A 19,680-nucleotide genomic window follows, 5' to 3' on the forward strand; every position below is an offset into this window, starting at 1 on the left:
CCTAACCGCTTGGACTATATTTCCTGTGAAACCAAATTTTTCAAGAACTGAAAAAGCAAAACCCCAATGGAGTCTGTCAAATGCCTTTTCCGCATCTAAGGCTAGTAAGACAGAAGGGGAGCGAGAGATATCCATTTTGTTCAGAAGGTTCAACACTCTTCTCATGCCATCAGGGGCTTGTCTTCCCTTTGTGAAGCCCACTTGGTCTGAGTGAATTAGATCAGGTAGAATCATGAGAAGTCTGTGAGCTATTATTTTTGAGAATATTTTTGTGTCACAATTTTGGAGTGAGATTGGTCGGAAGTTTGTTGGTCGTATAGGATCTTTGCCCGGTTTAGGTATTGCGACCACTGTAGCTTCTAACATTTCTTCTGGAAGTTTACTTTGGAGTATTGCTTGGTTGAATGCAGGGACCATATAAGGCATAAGGGAGGGTGCAAATCTTTTATAATATTCATTAGAAAATCCATCTGGACCTGGGGATTTTTGGGGTTTTAACATTTTGATTATCTCGAATGTTTCTGCTGTTGTTATAGGAACATTCAAACTGGCTAATTGTGCTTCTGAAAGAAATGGGAGATTAAGGTCTTGAAGGAAGGATGAGATTTTTTGCTGTGACGGTTGAGGTGTGGAGCTATCTTCCTTAAGATTATATAATTTTGCGCAAAATTGGCGGAAAATCTCAGCAATTTGTTTTGGGTGGGAGATCTTTTCATTTTTTGCCTCCGGGTTGAATATAAAAGGAATTTTAATTTTAGTTATTTTCTTTTTAACTAAGTTTGCCATCAGTCGGGATGGTTTGTTAATTGAGACATAGTAGTTTATTCGGGAACGTTTCAATGTTCTATTAAAATTTTTCATTAGAAGGTTGCGCATTTTTTGTCTAAGTGCAAAGAGTTTTTCATGAGAGTCATTTGTAGGGCATTCTCGGAGCTTTTGTTCAGTGGCCGCAATTTGTGAGAGGATTTATTAAGCTGGGTTGCTTTTTCTCTTTTGTGGTTGGCGCTCAGCTTAATGAGGATCCCCCTTATGAAAGCTTTATGTATATTCCAGACAGATAGCGAGGAAATCTCTGGGGTTGTGTTAATTTAGAAGAATTCCTTCAGGGCATTTGTTATATTTTTGGAATTTTCAGGGATCCCCATCAGGAAAAGATTATTCCTCCAAACTCTAGATCCCCCCCCCCCCCCCATATCCACCCCACTGAAGAGTAGCGGAAATCGGAGTGTGGTCAGACCAAGTTGCATGATTTATTTTGGCATCAATGACAGAGGATACAGTCCATCTGTCTACCAGCACCAGATCTATTCATGAAAAAGATTTATGCCGGGGGGAATAAAAGGTGTATTCCTTGGCCAAGGCATTCAAGCATCGAAACATTTCATAAAGCGCTTCCTTATGGATCCAGGGGAGGAGAGAGGTGGCGTTTCTAACTGAATGGGCCGTAGAATCCATAAGTCTGTCTGGTATGATGTTGAAGTCTTAAGATTAGTTTACCCATCTCGTGCTTCCGCAGTTTCTTTATGGTTTTATTTTAAAAACGGATTTGCGTGCTATTATGCGCATAGACGTTTAAAATTGTGAAGGGAGAGGAGTTTAATTTCCCTGATAAGATCATGAATCTCCCTTTAGGATCAAGTTCCAGACAAGAAACTTCCAAATGAACAGTATCTTTAAAAGCGATTAATAGACCTGCTTTTTAGTAGGCGCGCAAGCCATATAGATATTAGGAAATTTTTTTGTGTGATATTTTGGTGCACTTGGAGGCAGCAAAGTGGGTCTCCTGAACACACAATATGTCAGCATGATTGGACAAAGCTCCTCTCCATAAAGATGAGCGCTTAAACGGCGAGTTCAGCCCATTAACATTCATAGAGAGAAGCTTAATCGCTATATGTAATATACATTTTGCTAGCGTATAACCTGGAATCTGAGGAGTGTCTTCTCAAAACAACAAGATTAGGAAATGAATGTGGCAACTTGCACAATAACAGTAACATATGAATTATGTAAGAAAAATAGAAAACAAGTCCTTACAGAATGTGGGCTTGTTCATTATGAGGGGGTGGAAAGTGCACCTAGATAAGAGCGACATCCAGGCTCTCATCTTTAGAGGTTAACATTTTTTCCCATCGCCTCAATGATCCGAATTATTCGGCATTCGGTTCTTCTCCGCGATTCTGGGTCTTCTGGAAGGAAGAGCAGGCATGCTGTCAGGAAGCTGAATGTTCCATGTTTTTAAAAGAGAAAGTGCCTCTTCTGGCTTAGAGAAAATGTGGGTCACACTGTCTCTTTGAATCAGAAGCTTTGGAGGAAACCCCCACTGATAGGGGATTTTTTCTTGGCGGAGAGTGCTAGTGATGGCAGAAAAGTTCTTTCTAGCTTGTAAAGTGGCTTGGGATAAATCCGTATAGAGGTGGATATCTGTGTAAGGTGCTGGAAGCTGATTAGGCTTACGAGCTGCTTGCATTACAGCTTCCTTTATATAGAAAAAATGAATCCGCGCCAGTACATCTCTGGGGGCTGCGACTGGTATGAATTTAGACTTGGGCAGCCTGTGGGCTCTCAATAATTAAGTCTGTAGAAGAGACATCAGGTATCACAGCTTGTATTAGTTGTTGCAAATATTTGGTAATTCCTGTTGGCGGGATAGATTCTGGTATTCCTCTGAACTTAATATTGTTGCGGCGATTCCTATCCTCCATATCTGCCAGTCTAATTTTAAGAATATCTACCTCTTCTGCTAGAGCATAATGGGAGTCGTTGAGTTTGTTATGCGAACGGGTGATTTCTCCCACTTTGTTTTCTGTGTGAGTAACTCTTTCATCAAAATCCACCAAATTTGCTTTCAGATTTGAAGACAGAGAATCAAAATTAGATTGAAGGGAGTCTCTTAGGGCGACCACCATTCCTTTTATAAAAGCTTCTCTTGCAGGTTGTTCTTTTGTGAGTATTGACGAAATAGAGTCATTTATAGGAGGCATCCATATACTTTCTGCTTGTTCTTCTGTTAATCTAGGGCGTTGTTTGAGAGGGCTAGCAGAGGGATATAAAGAGCCCTTTAGGATGCAAAGCCGACGCCATTTTGGCGACACTTTGTGTATCACTGCTGGGGTTATTCTTCCTGGGTAAAGCTGCTGTTGGGGAGACTGAACCTTCAGGGGACTTATGCAGACCGCTCACCTCCGATAAATCCTCTCAGTTGCGTGACAAATCCTGCGGTGAGGAGGAAAGTGAAGCCGGGAGTTCCCCCTCCTCTCCTGATGGAGAGAGCGGTAGTATCGGAGCTTCAGCTGCGGTGTCCCTCGGCTGGCCGCGAGCGGAGAAGAACACCTCTAGCTGTCCCGCTTGGGCTTGGGTGGACTTGCAGCGAGACATCAGAGGATCGCTGGACTTGAGGCACTATTAGCAGGGTGAGTATGAGCTGACTTGATAGCTTTGAAGTTGCTTTAGAGAGCAAGGAGTCTCGGAGCTCCGGACTAAGCGGCCATCCCAGTGTTCGGCTAAGCCACGCCCAGAGATATCCTTTCTTAATACTAAGGCTTTATCCTGGGTGTAGGAATTGATAAAACTAATCTTCATGCCTGTTCTTCCATTCAGTGAAGGTTCTAGGTCTCCATGTCCCATACAGGTTAGCGCCAAAGTGTGTTGAGGGAAGAATAGTGTTCATACCCCCAAACAGGGTTACACTACAAATAATTCTGCAGGTTGTTGTGGCTTCTGTTACAAATGGAGTCCAAAACACAGATGTGAACAGAAGCAAAACCACTGAACGCCCCATCAGTTCTCTCTTTATAGCTGGATGAAGCTTCATTATAGAGACATGATGGTGAATGAGGAAGGAGGTTTTTGTACGACTCTGTATCACTGTGTGAGAGGGAAGCTATAACGCTGCTGACAGTAATAATGTGCTATATCGTCTGCTGTCACTCCTGTGATTGTTAACTTGTAGTTGGTGTAAGGAGATCCAGCGGTAACACCAGAGAACCGGTCTGGGACTCCTGCTTGTCGGGTGACTGCATTATATATAAGAAGCTTTGGTGATTGTCCTAGTTTCTGTTGGTACCAGTTTATACCATTCCCTGTGCTAGCACTGGATGTACATGAGAAGGTGACTGTATCTCCGGGGGACACAGAGATATAATCTGGAGATACAGTCATTGTAATCTCTCCACAGGATCCTGAGGATTAGAAGAGACATAGTCATTAGTGATAAATGGCGGATCTATTCCTACAAATACTGATCTGATGATTGATCCCACCGTATAGATTTCTCTACACACAATCATGGAATGATCCTAATCTCTCACCCTGAATAGAAATGAAGATCACAGCCAGCAGATAACAGCGAGAAACCATCTTGGTGTTTCTGGACTGTCAGATACAAACTATAAGATGAGACTGTACAATGAGATCTATATAGAGAGTGACGGGGGAGGTTCCAGGAGACCCCAGAGACTGTATGGAAATACTGGGGACATGGAAATTCTGTGGTTACGATGTGTGATGTGACTTCTAGAATGCAGAAATGAAGATTATTTGGCAGATAACAGCTGACAGCTGAGGATGACGTTACATCAGAGGTGGAGTTAGGTCTTCCTGCACCCGGGGAATAGATACAGTTTGTTTTCTCCCCTTTCGGACCAATAAGTGAAATAATATAACTTTTTGAAAAACTATCCCTACATTGTGGAGTCTGGATGGGACATCTGAGGATAAAACCTCGCAGTGCAGCTTCTGGGCAGTTGTGTTACAGATGAAATATGTGCTGAACAACATGTCAGCATAGTTTACATATTGATTATTGGTGAGCAGTTTTGCAGGTAACGCCGCTGTTTACACACTACATTGTGCAGCCATCTGATAATCAGGTGGAAACTGCAGCAGCCGTGTGTCAGCACTAAGGGTTGCCACCCTGCCAGTAAACTACCGGCCTGGCAGGTATTTTTTCTGTCAGGCCAGTGCCGGTATTTTTTTTACCGGCCCTATTACAGGCCGTACTTTCCGAGCCTGCACTGCCCCCTAGCGCCGGTTAACTCTCCTCCGGCAGAAGAAACACAGACCTGCAGAGCCGACAGCTTCCAGGGCCTCCGATGATGTCATGTCATGTCATGTCATGTGGTATCCTGTGTGGGAGGAGTCAGGGATCACATGACGACGGGGGCTAAGGAAATGTAGGACTCTGCAGCTATGTGTGTGTTTGTGTCAGGATCAGGATGAATGTAGTGGAGTTGTGTGTGTGATGTCTGGGGGTCAGAATGGATGTAGTTGAGCTGTGTGTGCGATGTGTGTGGGGGTCAAGAGGGATGTAGTAAAGCTGTGTGTGTTAGGTGTGTGGGGGTCAGGATGGATGTAATGCTGCTGTGTGTGTAATTTGTGTGGGGATCATGATGGATGTAGCAGAGCTGTGTGTATTTTGTCTGGGCATAAGGATGGATGTAGCAGAGCTGTGTGTGTGTGATGTCTGGGGATCAGCATGGATGTAGTGAAGTTGTGTGTGTAATGTGTGTGGTGATCAGGATGGATGTCCGTCCGGCGCTGTAGTTACAGTGTTGGGACCCGAGGAGGAGAGCAAAGGAGCAGTACATGCGGTATGAGGTATGTACCATGTGCTGCATGTAATCTTGTATGTTTAGGTGGTATACGTTATACCAGCTGTACATATAATTACATACAGGACATATCTACCTTACATCAGCATCACTATATACAGGGGAGGTGTATCTCCTGTATATAGTGATATGGACCATGCTGGGATCACCTGGGTATCTCACGTATATAATTATATATGTGTAGATTGCATGCGAGCGTCTGCAGCGTGTACTCGTGAGTAGATGGAGTGTGAATCACACTAAACATCATCTACTTGTGAGAACACGCTGGCCTGGATCCCGCACATGCGCACAGGACGGGATCCAGGAGATAAAGGAGGAAAAAAATTCAGTGATAAGCCACGCCCTAAGTCACCCCCCCCCCCCCCCCGACACGCCCCCCCCCCCCTTTTATCATGGCCGGTATTTTTTCGGGACAAAGGTCTACACTGTGAACATACGTCAGTCATCACAGGTATTGGCTACACTGTGAACATACTGCTCCATCATCTTCTGTCACTCCTGTGATTGTTAGCTTGTAGTCAGTGTAAGGCTGGGTTCACACAGGGCGGATTTTCCACAGAACTTTACTGTGGCAAATCCACCTGCGGACTGCTTTATGTTGGAACCAAAATGTTTTGTGGCAATGTGGATGCTCTTCTGTCTGCCTGACATGACAGCGGGGATTCCCAATACAAATAATTAGAGTTCAAATGTTAATTTGATGTGGAATTAGGGCAGATTCCATATCAAATACGCAGTGAAAAATACCATGTGAGCATGGTCCTAAGTGACCCATCAGTGTAGCACCAGACATCAGGGGTGTAGCTGGGGTGTAAGGAGCTCAGGGGCATAATATTCATAACTTATGTACCCCTTCTGCTCCTAAGAATTAATAATCCTCTTTTGTGCCCCTTCCACAGTAATAATGCCATTCCATATGCCACTACCATGGTGATAATGTCCATCTATGTGCCCCGTCTGCATAGTGTCCTCCTATGTGCCCCTTCCCAGTGATAGTGTCTTCCTCTGTCACATCACAATACTGGATTCCTCTTCTGTCCCCCAGAAGTTATAGTGTCCTCCTATGTGCCCCCTTAGTGATAGTGTCCTCCTATGTGCCTTCGGCAATAATAGTATCCTCTCTACTCTCCCGCCTGGAGCTGTAAAGAATAGCGCAGTAGAGGCAGCACTGAGTGGCAGCTGACAGGCAGGCTCACAGACACAGAGGGTTAATATATAATTGCCCCTGGTCTGCTGTCTGTCTGTATGAACTCTGGAGCTGGAGAGATCAGGGGAAGCAAACTACTTCTCAGTATGGCCCCCTGCACACGGACGGAAATTCTGCAGCAGGATTTCCTGCAGAATTTCCGCCCATGGCCGCTGCCATAGGATTGCATTAAAAACGTAACCCTAGGCAGACGGCCACGATTTGTCCGCGTGGAATCACACGCGGTAAACAAATTGTGGCATGCTCTATTTCTGTGCGGGTCTTACAAAGGCCCGCACAGAAATGTCACTCCTGGAGCCCCGGCTCCGCTCTGCGCATGCGCCTGCTGGCCGGCAGCTGGCACATCACAGAGCCGGAGCCGCGGGAGCAGGTGAGACCCGCACTGGTCCCTGCAGTGGTGCAGGTCGCGTCCCGCTGCGAGAATTCTCATAGCGGGATCCGACCCGGCCGTCTGCAGGCAGCTTAAGACAGTTAGTGCTCCTGCACACTTGTGTTTTTCTTTTTTTCCACGCGATAACGCTGCATTTTTTTCATGCGATTGTCAATGGGACTTTATAATGTTAAAAACGCATCACACAAAAATCGCAAAGCACCAACTTGTGATGCGTTTATAACATTAGAAATTCCCATTGACAATCATGTGAAAAAATGTGCTAGAAAAACGCAAGTGTGCAGGAACCCCTATTGTCTCTTTATGACAACTTCATTCAGTGAGCAGAAGATCAGATATAAGAGCTGTAATAAGGAGAGAACTCTTTCTATGGGGGAATTCTTCCTGATCACTTTCTATGTCCTCCTTGTTGTTACCTTCGTGTGGGCAAATAAGGACAAGGCCCTTACAAATTAAAATTAAAAGAATTCATTTTGCTAGCGGTTGATTTTGTGTTAAAACATAATTTTTTTACATTCAACAATGAATTTTTTTCCGATGGGCTCTCCATTTTCTCCCACTATTGCTAATCTTACCATGAGTTATTGAGGATTATTATTTTTTTTTGTGATAATAATTAGGGATGAGCGAGCGTACTCGGAAAAGCACTACTCGCTCGAGTAAAGTGCTGTATCCGAGTATCGCAGTGCTCGTCCCTGAAGATTCGGGTGCCGCTGCGGCTGACAGGTGAGTCGCAGCGGGGAGCAGGGGAGAGCGGGCGGGAGAGAGGGAGAGAAAGATCTCCCCTCCATTCCTCCCCGCTCTCCCCTGCAGCTCCCCGCTCCATGTCGGCACCCAAATCTTCAGGGACGAGCACTGCGCTACTCGGATAAAGCACATTACTCGAGCGAGTAGTGCTTTTCAGAGTACGCTCGCTCATCTCTAATAATAATCTATTTGAGAGCCGCATGGTGTGGTATGCACGTTATATTGATGACATAATAATGATTTGGAATGATGATAATACAGTGAATATTGACAGATTTTTTCAATACATTAATAATAATGATATGGGTCTCAGGTTTATTGGTGAAAAAAAGAACAATGAAGTTCCCTTTTTGGATCTTATTCTAAGGGGAAACACAATGACAGGCGAAATAGAGTTTAAATCCTATAGAAAAAGCACAGCGGGGAATACAATTTTACACGCAAAAAGTGGACATCCAGACCATGTAAAAAGAGCTATACCAGTAGGAGGAATGATAAGAGCCCGGAGAGCGTGCACGTTGCAAACTGAATATTAAAAAACTGAAAAAGAAATTATAACAAGACTCACTGATAGAGGATATAATAAGAGATATATCGATAAGGTGTCACGTAACATTAATACAATGAACAGAGACGAACTACTATTCAGGGAAAAAAATAAGAATAAGAAATCCAATTCTTTGGTATTTTCAACAGCTTACAGTAGGGAATTTAATGATATTAAAAGAATATTCAACGAGTTTCTCCCAGTCCTGTGTCAGGATAAAATCACTGATGATATCCTGAGCAATGGGACAAGGATAGTAGCCAGAAAAAATCGAAATCTTGGTAATATGCTGTCACCAAGTTTTTTCTCATTAGATCAAGTGAAAAACAAAAAAACATGGTTACCTTATCAGGGATTTGCAAAGTGTGGGCACACAAGATGTAGTACATGCCACATGGCAAAATCATGCAGTGTGTTCAACAATAGTTCCAAAACGAGGGAGTTTACCATAAAAGAATATATAAATTGCAACTCAACAGATGTAATATATATTATTACCGTATATACCGGCGTATAAGACGACTTTTGAACCCCGAAAAATCTGCTCTGCAGTCGGGGGTCGTCTTATGCGCCGGTAATACAAAAAAAAAAAAAGTGTAAAAAAAAAAAATTTTATTACTCACCTCCCACGGCGTTCTGTCGCGCTCCGGCAGGATGTCGCTCGCTCCGGCAGGCTGTCGCTCGCTCCTCGTCCCCGCCGCAGCATAGCTTTCTGAATGCGGGGCTTGAAATCCCCGCTTCCAGAAAGCTAATACACACGCCGGCAGCCATGACAGCATTGAATGGCTGTGATTGGCTAAAGCACACGTGGCTTCAGCCAATCACACTATTCAATGACATCATTGAATGGCTGTGATTGGCTGAAGGCGCACGTGTTAGCAATCACACCCATTCAATGATGTCATTGAATAGTGTGATTGGCTGAAGCCACGTGTGCTTTAGCCAATCACAGCCATTCAATGATGTCATGGCTGCCGGCGTGTGTATTAGCTTTCTGGAAGCGGGGATTTCAAGCCCCACATTCAGAAAGCTATGCTGCGGCGGGGACGAGGAGCGAGCGACAGCCTGCCGGAGCGAGCGACATCCTGCCGGAGCGCGACAGAACGCCGTGGGAGGTGAGTAATAAAAATTTTTTTTTTTTCTCCACTGAATACCGGCGTATAAGGTGACAGTTGGGGGGTCGTCTTATACGCCCCGTCGCCTTATACGCCGGTATATACGGTATGTGTACAATTTGCAATAAATTCTATGTTGGCTGCACAATCCGCAAGTTGAGAACGAGAATAACTGAACATGTCAGGAACATTAAAAACAAAAATGCAGAACACTCTGGGGCAGCGAGACACTTTACAGAGAAACATGAAGGAAACATGAAATATTTTTCATATTTTGGTATCAAAAAGGTTAAATGCACAAATAAAGAGAAACAAAAGGTAGACAAGTTATCTGTTTGCAAACAAGAGGGTTATTGGATTCTAACCCTAGATACTAGATATCCAAAGGGTTTTAATTCCAAAAATGACCTATTATATATATACTGAAATAATCAATATGAGACATGACAATTAAAAAAATTTTTTTTTTTGCTCTTAGATGAAGAATATACTCATATACAAAACGTATTTTTTGCTTTTGTGATAAGTGATATCGTTAGCGAGATATAAATGATTATGCGATTGCAGTATAACATATAACCAAATTTCATGGTATAGTGGGCATAATAACTACATCTATGTCCATTAATATATTATCATAAATAATTGCTTCCATGCTAACTACAGATATAACCATTCTATTGATTTGTATTAGTATACATGTATTATGTGCTATATATTGCTTCAGCGTGTTGAATTCTAAGTTAAGTTTTTTTTTTTGCTCTAAGATGAAGAATATACTCATATACAAAACGTATTTTTTGTTTTTGTGATAAGTGATATCGTTAACGAGATATAAATGATTATGCGTTTGTAGTATAACATGTAACCAGATTCCATGATATAGTGATTTGACCTTAGTAGTCCATAGAGGCATGTTTCAAACACAAATTGACATAATAAGGGTTTACCATTATTTGAATAGATTTCAGAAATACTGTAAATGAGGTGGCATGATAACTACATCTATGGGCCATAACTATATTATCATAAATAATTGCTTCCATGCTAACTATAGCTATAACCATTCTATCTACCTGTATCATTATATATGTATTATGTGCTATATATTGACTCATCGTGCTGAATCCTAAGTTAAGTATCAGTGGGGAAAAAAATGTATATTACATATAAAGATAGTGTTTGTCCGGAGGAAATGGGACAAATAACCTTAAAGAATGAATTGAAGAATATAAGGGGTTAAAAATCAGGTGATGTATTGTTTTAATTACACTTGTTATTTAAGGAATGGTTTGGTAATGTTATGGGAGAGGTGATCAAGACCCCAAGCAGGTTGAAACGCATCCTCTGCACGTGGGATTTTAATATGCACAGTTTATAATAAAGAAGACATTTTTTTACTGCACATATCCTCAAGTTCCCATAATTTGGATTCTCTTCTGTGTTTGAAAACCACCTGATCGAGTGGCTAAAGAGGAGTGTGAGTATATCAATCATCAAGGAGTATATGCAAACAAGCAGAATTGGAGGAAGCAAGGTGAGACTTTTTTTCTTCACAAGGCCCACACGAACGTGCCCAAAGACAGGGATATCACAAAATACAGGGACCTAAGATGGACTTCAGACTGGACGAGCTGACGGAAACACCAGATGGACAGAGAGCTGCATACTGCGGACTGGACTAACGGGCTGACATAACATACGGACTGACAAATGACAAAATCACTCACTGTACATACCTGTACAGATAAGCAGATGAAATAGCTATAAAAGTACGAGATATTGGTTTGTACATTGGCCAATGAACTTAAGCCGCAAAGCCACGACAAGGGTCCTCATGTCTTGCAGTCCCTACACTAGTAAGACACATCTAGAGGACCCTATGGGACACCCTAGTGCAGAAATGGCAAACAAACTCAGGAGAACAAACTGACACAAAACTGCCAGAAAATAAACATACTAACGGACATGAACCAACAACACACCAAACACACTACAAGCTGCAACGGACAAGGATACATGATTCAGTAGCACCAGCACAGTTCACACAGCAAGCAGCAACAGCACAGATAACATGACACAAGTCACAACACAAGCTACAACACAGAAATAACAGAACTGCTCACCCTGGACAACAAAGGGACACTGAGAGGAGCTGGGTATATATGAGCAAAGACCCAGAGGATTGGCTAGCAGGAGAATACCACACCCAGCCAGCACAATTATGCCACACCTGTGGGCTTGTGCTGCTAGAAACCCGATACTACAGGTCCCAGCAGCACAACCCAACACTTGTTTATTGCATTCCTGGGAGAATATATTTAGCGTATTATGTATTACTCATAACACAATATATAACACTAAGCTGTATATAAGACCTGCTCTATTCTGTGCTTTGAATTTATCTGCTAAAGCTATTATATTTATAATTATCAGAGAAATAGAAAGTGAATGAATAAAATATCAGAAATCCAGATAAAACAAATCATTTAGTAATTTACAGGGATGTATTGGGCATTTTCTTATAATGAGAACTGATAGTTTTTACTACTTTTGCTGTTATTTCTAGTAAAAATACAATATAACTTCTGTATGATGGATTCTCATTGCACTTTTCATTTTGTCGATCAACATGATCATTCAATAGAGTCTGTCACCTATTGCAGGAGGCGTCCAGTGGGCGGTCCTATTGTCAGTGAAAATTTCTGCGTACAGCACCAATCAGGCCCACCCCAATGCCCCGCTGCCGGCGATAAAGAAGAGATACCACACACGGAGGTCTGGTATAGTTCCTCACACGGGGACATGACTGCCCACTTTATTACAGATTACATGGGATCTTATACCCTTTGGTCTCATCACTAGGAATGGGTGATGGGCTCATTGGCTCAAATTCACCGCATAACCATATATGGGAAGTCCGGATTTCCGGCATGAGACAGTGAAAGTTATATACGTAGTTGAACAGTCGTTATCTAGATGTGGCGCTTCTGGGAAAACAGCCAAGCACACGGCCTTCGTGTTCGGTTCTGTATCATCTCTGAATTTTTGGACACATCTCTCTCAGCCTTGCAAACTTTTGGAATATCTGATGTAAGGCGACAGATTAAGTTTTTCTCATTTTAACTTTGAATAGAACTTGCATACAGGTATAAAAGCATAAAAAACATATGGCAATATATACATACACTACCGTTGAAAAGTTTGGGGTCACCCAAACAATTTTGTGTTTTCCATGAAAAGTCACACTTATTCACCACCATGCGTTGTGAAATGAATAGAAAATAGAGTCAAGACATTGACAAGGTTAGAAATAATGATTTGTATTTGAAATAACATTGTTTTTACATCAAACTTTGCTTTCGTCAAAGAATCCTCCTTTTGCAGCAATTACAGCATTGCACACCTTTGACATTCTAGCTGTTAATTTGTTGAGGTAAGCTTGTGAAATTGCATCCCACGCTTCTAGAAGCATCTCCCACAAGTTGGATTGGTTGGATGGGCACTTCTGGCGTACCATACGGTCAAGCTGCTCCCTCAACAGCTCAATGGGGTTCAGATCTGGTGACTGCGCTGGCCACTCCATTACCGATAGAATACCAGCTGCCTGCTTCTGCTGTAAATAGTTCTTGCACAATTTGGAGGTGTGTTTAGGGTCATTGTCCTTTTGTAGGATGAAATTGGTTCCAATCAAGCGCTGTCCACTGGGTATGGCATGGCGTTGCAAAATGGAGTGATAGCCTTCCTTATTCAGAATCCCTTTTACCCTGTACAAATCTCCCACCTTACCAGCACCAAAGCAACCCCAGACCATCACACTACCTCCACCATGCTTAACAGATGGCGTCAGGCATTCTTCCAGCATCTTTTCATTTGTTCTGCGTCTCACAAACGTTCTTCTTTGTGATCCAAACACCTCAAACTTGGATTCATCCGTCCACAACACTTTTTTCCAGTCTTCCTCTGTCCAATGTCTGTGTTCTTTTGCCCATCTTAATCTTTTTCTTTTATTGGCCAGTCTCAGATATGGCTTTTTCTTTGCCACTCTGCCCTGAAGCCCAAAATCTCGCAGCCGCCTCTTCACTGTAGATGTTGACACTGGTGTTTTGCGGGTACTATTTAATGAAGATGCCAGTTGGGTACCTGTGAGGCGTCTATTTCTCAAACTAGAGACTCTAATGTGCTTATCTTCTTGCTTAGTTGTGCAACGCAGCCTCCCACTTCTTTTTCTACTCTGGTTAGAGCCTGTTTGTGCTGTCCTCTGAAGGGAGTAGTACACACCGTTGTAGGAAATCTTCAATTTCTTAGCAATTTCTCGCATGGAATAGCCTTCATTTCTAAGAACAAGAATAGACTGTCGAGTTTCAGATGAAAGTTCTCTTTTTCTGGCCATTTTGAGCGTTTAATTGACCCCACAAATGTGATGCTCCAGAAACTCAATCTGCTCACAGGAAGGTCAGTTTTGTAGCTTCTGTAACGAGCTAGACTGTTTTCAGATGTGTGAACATGATTGCACAAGGGTTTTCTAATCATCAATTAGCCTTCTGAGCCAATGAGCAAACACATTGTACCATTAGAACACTGGAGTGATAGTTGCTGGAAATGGGCCTCTATTCACCTTTGTAGATTTTGCACAAAAAAACAGGCATTTGCAGCTAGAATAGTCATTTACCACATTAGCAATGTATAGAGTGCATTTGTTTAAAGTTAGGACTAGTTTAAAGTTATCTTCATTGAAAAGTACAGTGCTTTTCCTTCAAAAATAAGGACATTTCAATGTGACCCCAAACTTTTGAACGGTAGTGTATACCCTCACAAACCCCCCTAAAAACTTAATATGGAGCTCAAGCACCAGACCTTGCACTCTTCCTTGGTCGCCTCTCCCTTGTATCAGGGTTTCTCCACTGCCCGTAAGTCCCTACTCCTAGGACGGGGGGATCCCTACCTCACCTCAGAAGGAGGCCATGGATTCCCTGGGCTTATTTCCGGGCATCGATACCCTCTATCTGTACAATTTAACACCCCGCAGGGTGTGCCCTCGCTCGAACCTAAGGTCTTCTGCACTATCCCTAGGCAAATGGGAAGTCCACTGACAATCCATCCTAGGAGGTCGGGGCAGGCGCAGTACTAGTAGATTTCTCTATTCTTCTAGTAGCGTACGTGGTTGGCATTATCGGAACTGGCTCTTGATCTTTTTCAAACAAGGGAAATGTTGGTGTCACATTGTCCAGTCCCTTACTCATACTCTTTTTGATCAAAGGGATAATACATGTACAGGAAGTTACATACCCCACCTCTTTCTGCTAAAATCATATCCAGGGCCACTCTATTTTGGAACGCCATGGATGCAGTGGGCCCTAACTGGTCAGCTAACCCTTGCAAAAGCATCCCTGGTGTAGTTTACAAACCTCTGCTGATTGTAATAGATATAATTCATCCAATCTACATTATTATTAACAGTGACAATAGCAAATAAGGACTCAAAACCTGCCTAAACATGATCTCTAGAATTAAATTCATCTGGCACCCCCCTTGGCACTCCTATTGCATCTATGTATACATGTGGATCAAAGTTACCACCTAGAGTGTCAACTTCTCTCTTAGCACGATGCGGTGTTGGATTCTCACCCTCAGTGTACTCTTCATATTGCACATTTGATTGTATTAATTTGTTCTGATCCCTGAAACAGGGGGCTAGTGTACAGTAGTCAAAAGGTGTGCGCTAGAGGAATTGTACCACATTATAGCATGTAAAGGATATACAGGATCATGAGTTCTTTCAGTGCGAAGTGTGGATCCAAGTGGGCTTTCCTTCGAGCTTGACTGCAGTTGGGGTGGTGAACAACATCTGGTAGGGACATTCAAACAGGGTTTCTCTCTCAAACTTTTTTACATAGACCCTGTCACCTGGTTTCAGATTGTGACACTCATCTGTAGGACCTGGGAGAAAAGCAGAGACTGCAGAATGCATTATTGACAATTCCTTGGAGAGGCCTATGACAAAATTAACAAGAAAATCATTCCCCAAACTCTGATACTGTGGCATGTACCCTCCGGAGAAAAGAAAAACTAATGGGAGACACTCAATTCAAGATTTGCCCATTTTCTTCATTGCCTTTTGGATCTACTTTCCCACTACTCCGCGGATGGTAGGGTGTTTGAAAAGCCTGGAATATACCCAAAGCAGACATGATGTGTTGCATTATTTCACCTGTGAAGTGTGTACCTTTGTTGACTCAATCACTTCTGGTACCCGTATCTGCAGATTACCTCATTCATGAGCTTCTGTGCGGTTACCTGCTTATTTACTTTGATAACAGGGTAGGTCTCTCCAACCTGAAAAGACATCAACAACAACAAGCACATATTCATACTTCCCAACAAGTGGGAGCTGAGTGTAGCCAATTTGCAATCCCTGAAATGGGTAGAGTGGCCCCGGCAAGTGTGATGTGGCAAATTTACTTCTGCCCTGTTGCTTACGGCAAAGATCATGCAAAATTGGACAAATGATGCAGCAGCTACAGAAAACCCAGGAGTCACCCGTCCTTGTTCAAGCGTCGACTTTATTGCGGCTTTGAGAGGTGCGTCTTTCCGTGCATCAGCTGGGCCATCATGGGGCACAGGGATCGTGGTGGGCAAGTGCTGTTGACTGTTCACCATACGCCGTCCTGCTTCTGCTGCTCCCATATTTAGTCCATTTGTCTTTTTCTTTCTTGCTGGCTTGTAACTGTAAAGTCTTTAGCATATCAAAGTCCAAGTTTTTATCAAAGTCCAAAGTTTTTATCAAAGTCCAAAGTTTTTATCAAAGTCCAAGTTTTTATCAAAGTCCAAAGTGTAGTCAAAGTCCAAAGTTATTGTCAAATTCTTCTTTTCTTCTTTTCTTCCATGGCTTCAGGGCCGCTGTCTTTGCTGTGTGGTCTGTGATGGCGTTGCCTCTTGTTTCTCCGGTGTGGGAATTAGTGTGAGCTCTCCACTTTGTCAGGTAGAAGTAGGGCCTCCGTGAGACTCTGCACCGCTGCACCATTCTTAATTGGCTGTCCTGCTGAGGTAAAAAACTGTCTGGCCTTCCATGTTGGGCCGTAATCATGAGCTAAGCCAAATGCATACTGGGAGTCAGTGTAAAGGGTTGCCGTCTTACCTTCTGCCACTCTACACGCCTCAGTGAGGGCCTTCAGTTCCGCTTCTTGTGCTGCGACATGCTGAGGCGTTCTGCTTTTAGGACATCTTGTTGTGTGACCACTGCATATCCAGTGTGGAGTCGTCAATCACCCTGGTACCATCTATAAAAAACAACTCAAAATATACATTGTTAACAAGGGCTTTCAGTAACCTTTTTAAAACTTAAATTTTCTTGTTGCATCAATGCTAGACAATCAGACTGATATTCTATTTCAAAAAGATCAGAACCTTGTTGCAAAAAATTTAAAAATGGCTGATTTGCAATACCTAGATCACCTATGTCTTCTCCTCCCCCCCCCCCCCTTTGAACCAGGGTACTCAATTGTAAGAAGAGTAGCCAGGTTGAAAGTAGCACAACATTATAAAAAGATTTGATGAATGCAGATAAGGCCTGTAAGATGTTAGCACCAATAACAGAGACATGAGTTACATCAGGGCAGAATAATCTACAAACACCTATTAATATTGGAAATGTGAGATCCTTTAAGCAAATTCATTATTAATCTGATCCTGCCTGCAATGTCTTATCAAATTTGAGAGAGAAAAAAAACAAAAACTTTTACTAGCTGCTCAAGATCCTCACCCCCTCCCTTGTGGACAAGAGGGATGAAACATTACGTCCTTTTACATCATCTAGCTCCACCCCTTCGATACTGGCTGCTTGCGTCTTTTTTCACAACTTCATTTAAGCTTTACAGTCTAAGCATCCACATCACAACCAAGTAAAGTCTTATGCATTGGGGGGGGGACTTTATCCCCAGTCAATATCTGCATCACACATTTTACATTCATCACAGCCTAAACACGGGTCATTAACTCTCATCCATCCATGCGCTCAAGTTTGCCCCGTCACCCCCCATTGAAGGTGTACCAGTACATACAGATGCACAGACAAAAAGTTTGACAAACATACATACATCAGTTGAAAAACATTGAGGTGAGTGCTATAATGTTATAAAGTACATGATTCTATTGAGATGAGATTGTGAATGAGCGCTATTTTTGACAAATTATGTGAAAAAGTTTGCTAAGTGACTGAGACATTCTTTCTTTCTTATTTACTAAAGCTATTATATGCTATATTAAAGACTGAAGTATTTTAGAATCTGTGACCCTGAGCTTTAGAATGAAGTCTGAAAGCCCCCCCTTTGCAAAATAACTGTTATCTCTCCGAATATACATTCACTGACTGAACAGAGTTGTTTTAGTTTAACTATTCCCTGCATTTGAACTCATAATTAACACATATGCTGGGACCTTCTGACAGCTTACACCTGTATGAAAGAGACCAAGACGTCTCCATTTGTGACCTCAGAACCCAGTAAGAATATACCTTAGAAATTGCTATATTTCCTGCCTTGTAAGTCAGTATAATTAATTAAATTCATTTCAAGCCTCCATTCCATTTAAGCAAGCGAAGATATTTTCCAGGGTTAGTATTTCATTCTCTCTGCTTTGTTATCGCTTGACCTTGAAAACTAGACACAAGCTGCAACTTCAAGTAAACAATCCTTCTCCTCTAAAAGCAAGATCAGTTAACCATTTACACATATATATACATATATACACACACATACATCTATATATATATATATATATATATATATATACACACCTAGTATTATACACCTTTAAACAAATAATGTGTACATACTTAACTTTCTCTGACTGTCTCTCTCCTCCTGACTTCAACACTTTCTAGCAACCCTTGGTCTTTCAAGGTGCCCTTCTTGGTCCTAAAGACCTCCTCCAAGTCACCATACTGTAATCTGCCGTGCGGGTCCTTGTTACACATTTTCATAAGTTTTCTTACATTTTACAGATTGGGACCCTTGTCTCTCCTACTGTCTCTCCTCCATCAATTGATCCGCACGGCGGCGGCCCATAAAGGGCTCCGTCTTCTTTAATAAGATCTTACGCATATTAGAACAACAACAACAATAATAATAATAACACGCTCCATAGAGTGCATCCTTCTGACCCGAATTGTTAGCCCCTTATATATGGCAAAACAACCGTAGGCATCTTCTTCTATGGAACCAGTCCCATAGAGTGCATCCCTCTCCTCAGCTAAACCATCAACAACTAACTAAACTAAAACAGAGGGTCTCTTCTTCTATGGGACCTATCTCACAGAGTGCATTCCTCTCTGCTAAACCATCAACAACTAAGTAAACTAAAACCGAGGGTCCCTTCTTCTGTGAGACAAAATGAAAAGAGAAAGAGAAAAAAAAATCTGCAGATACAACAAACAATCTCCACTATCATTAAACACACTATGGACTTCAGCAACAAATAGACTACAGACTAGTCCCTGGGTGAGCGATTGGTGCGCTTATCACGGTCAGTGGTCTGTGACGGCAAACTCGAAGCCTACGAGTTACCGTGTAGAACTCTTAACCCAACCCGTCCGGTCACAAAACACAGATACTCCCTCCTGCTGCAAGACTCTCAGCGTAAAACACAACATAAATATATGCTGGTCTTACCTGGAGTTCTGTGAGTTGATCAGGCTCGGTTTGCAGCAGGACGGCTTCCCCGTGGCGTGGATCCGGGTGGACTGCGCTGTATGGCTCCGGTTTTACCGCCCCACGTTGGGCGCCATTTGTCAGGGAAAATTTCTGCGTACAGCACCAATCAGGCCCACCCCAATGCCCCGCTGCCGGCGGTAAAAAAGAGACACCACACACGGAGGTCTGGTATAATTCCTCACACAGGGACATGACTGCGCACTTTATTACAGATTACATGGGATCTTATACCCTTTGGTCTCATCACTAGGAATGGGTGATGGGCTCATTGGCTCAAATTCACTGCATAACCATATATGGGAAGTCCGGATTTCCGGCCTGAGACAGTGAAAGTTATATACGTAGTTG

At 42.6% G+C, this 19,680-nt stretch overlaps 1 gene segment (V, D, J or C); it reads right to left on the reverse strand.

Moving 5' to 3' along the window:
* Positions 1-3,864: 3,864 nt before the first annotated feature.
* LOC136597896 (immunoglobulin kappa variable 3-15-like) lies at positions 3,865-4,366 on the reverse strand. The segment is given in 2 exon segments: positions 3,865-4,181; positions 4,311-4,366. Coding segments are annotated over 2 exon segments (366 nt in total).
* Positions 4,367-19,680: the final 15,314 nt, after the last annotated feature.

Source organism: Eleutherodactylus coqui, unplaced genomic scaffold (assembly GCF_035609145.1).
Source record: "Eleutherodactylus coqui strain aEleCoq1 unplaced genomic scaffold, aEleCoq1.hap1 HAP1_SCAFFOLD_94, whole genome shotgun sequence".
Classification (NCBI taxonomy): Eukaryota; Metazoa; Chordata; class Amphibia; order Anura; family Eleutherodactylidae; genus Eleutherodactylus; species Eleutherodactylus coqui.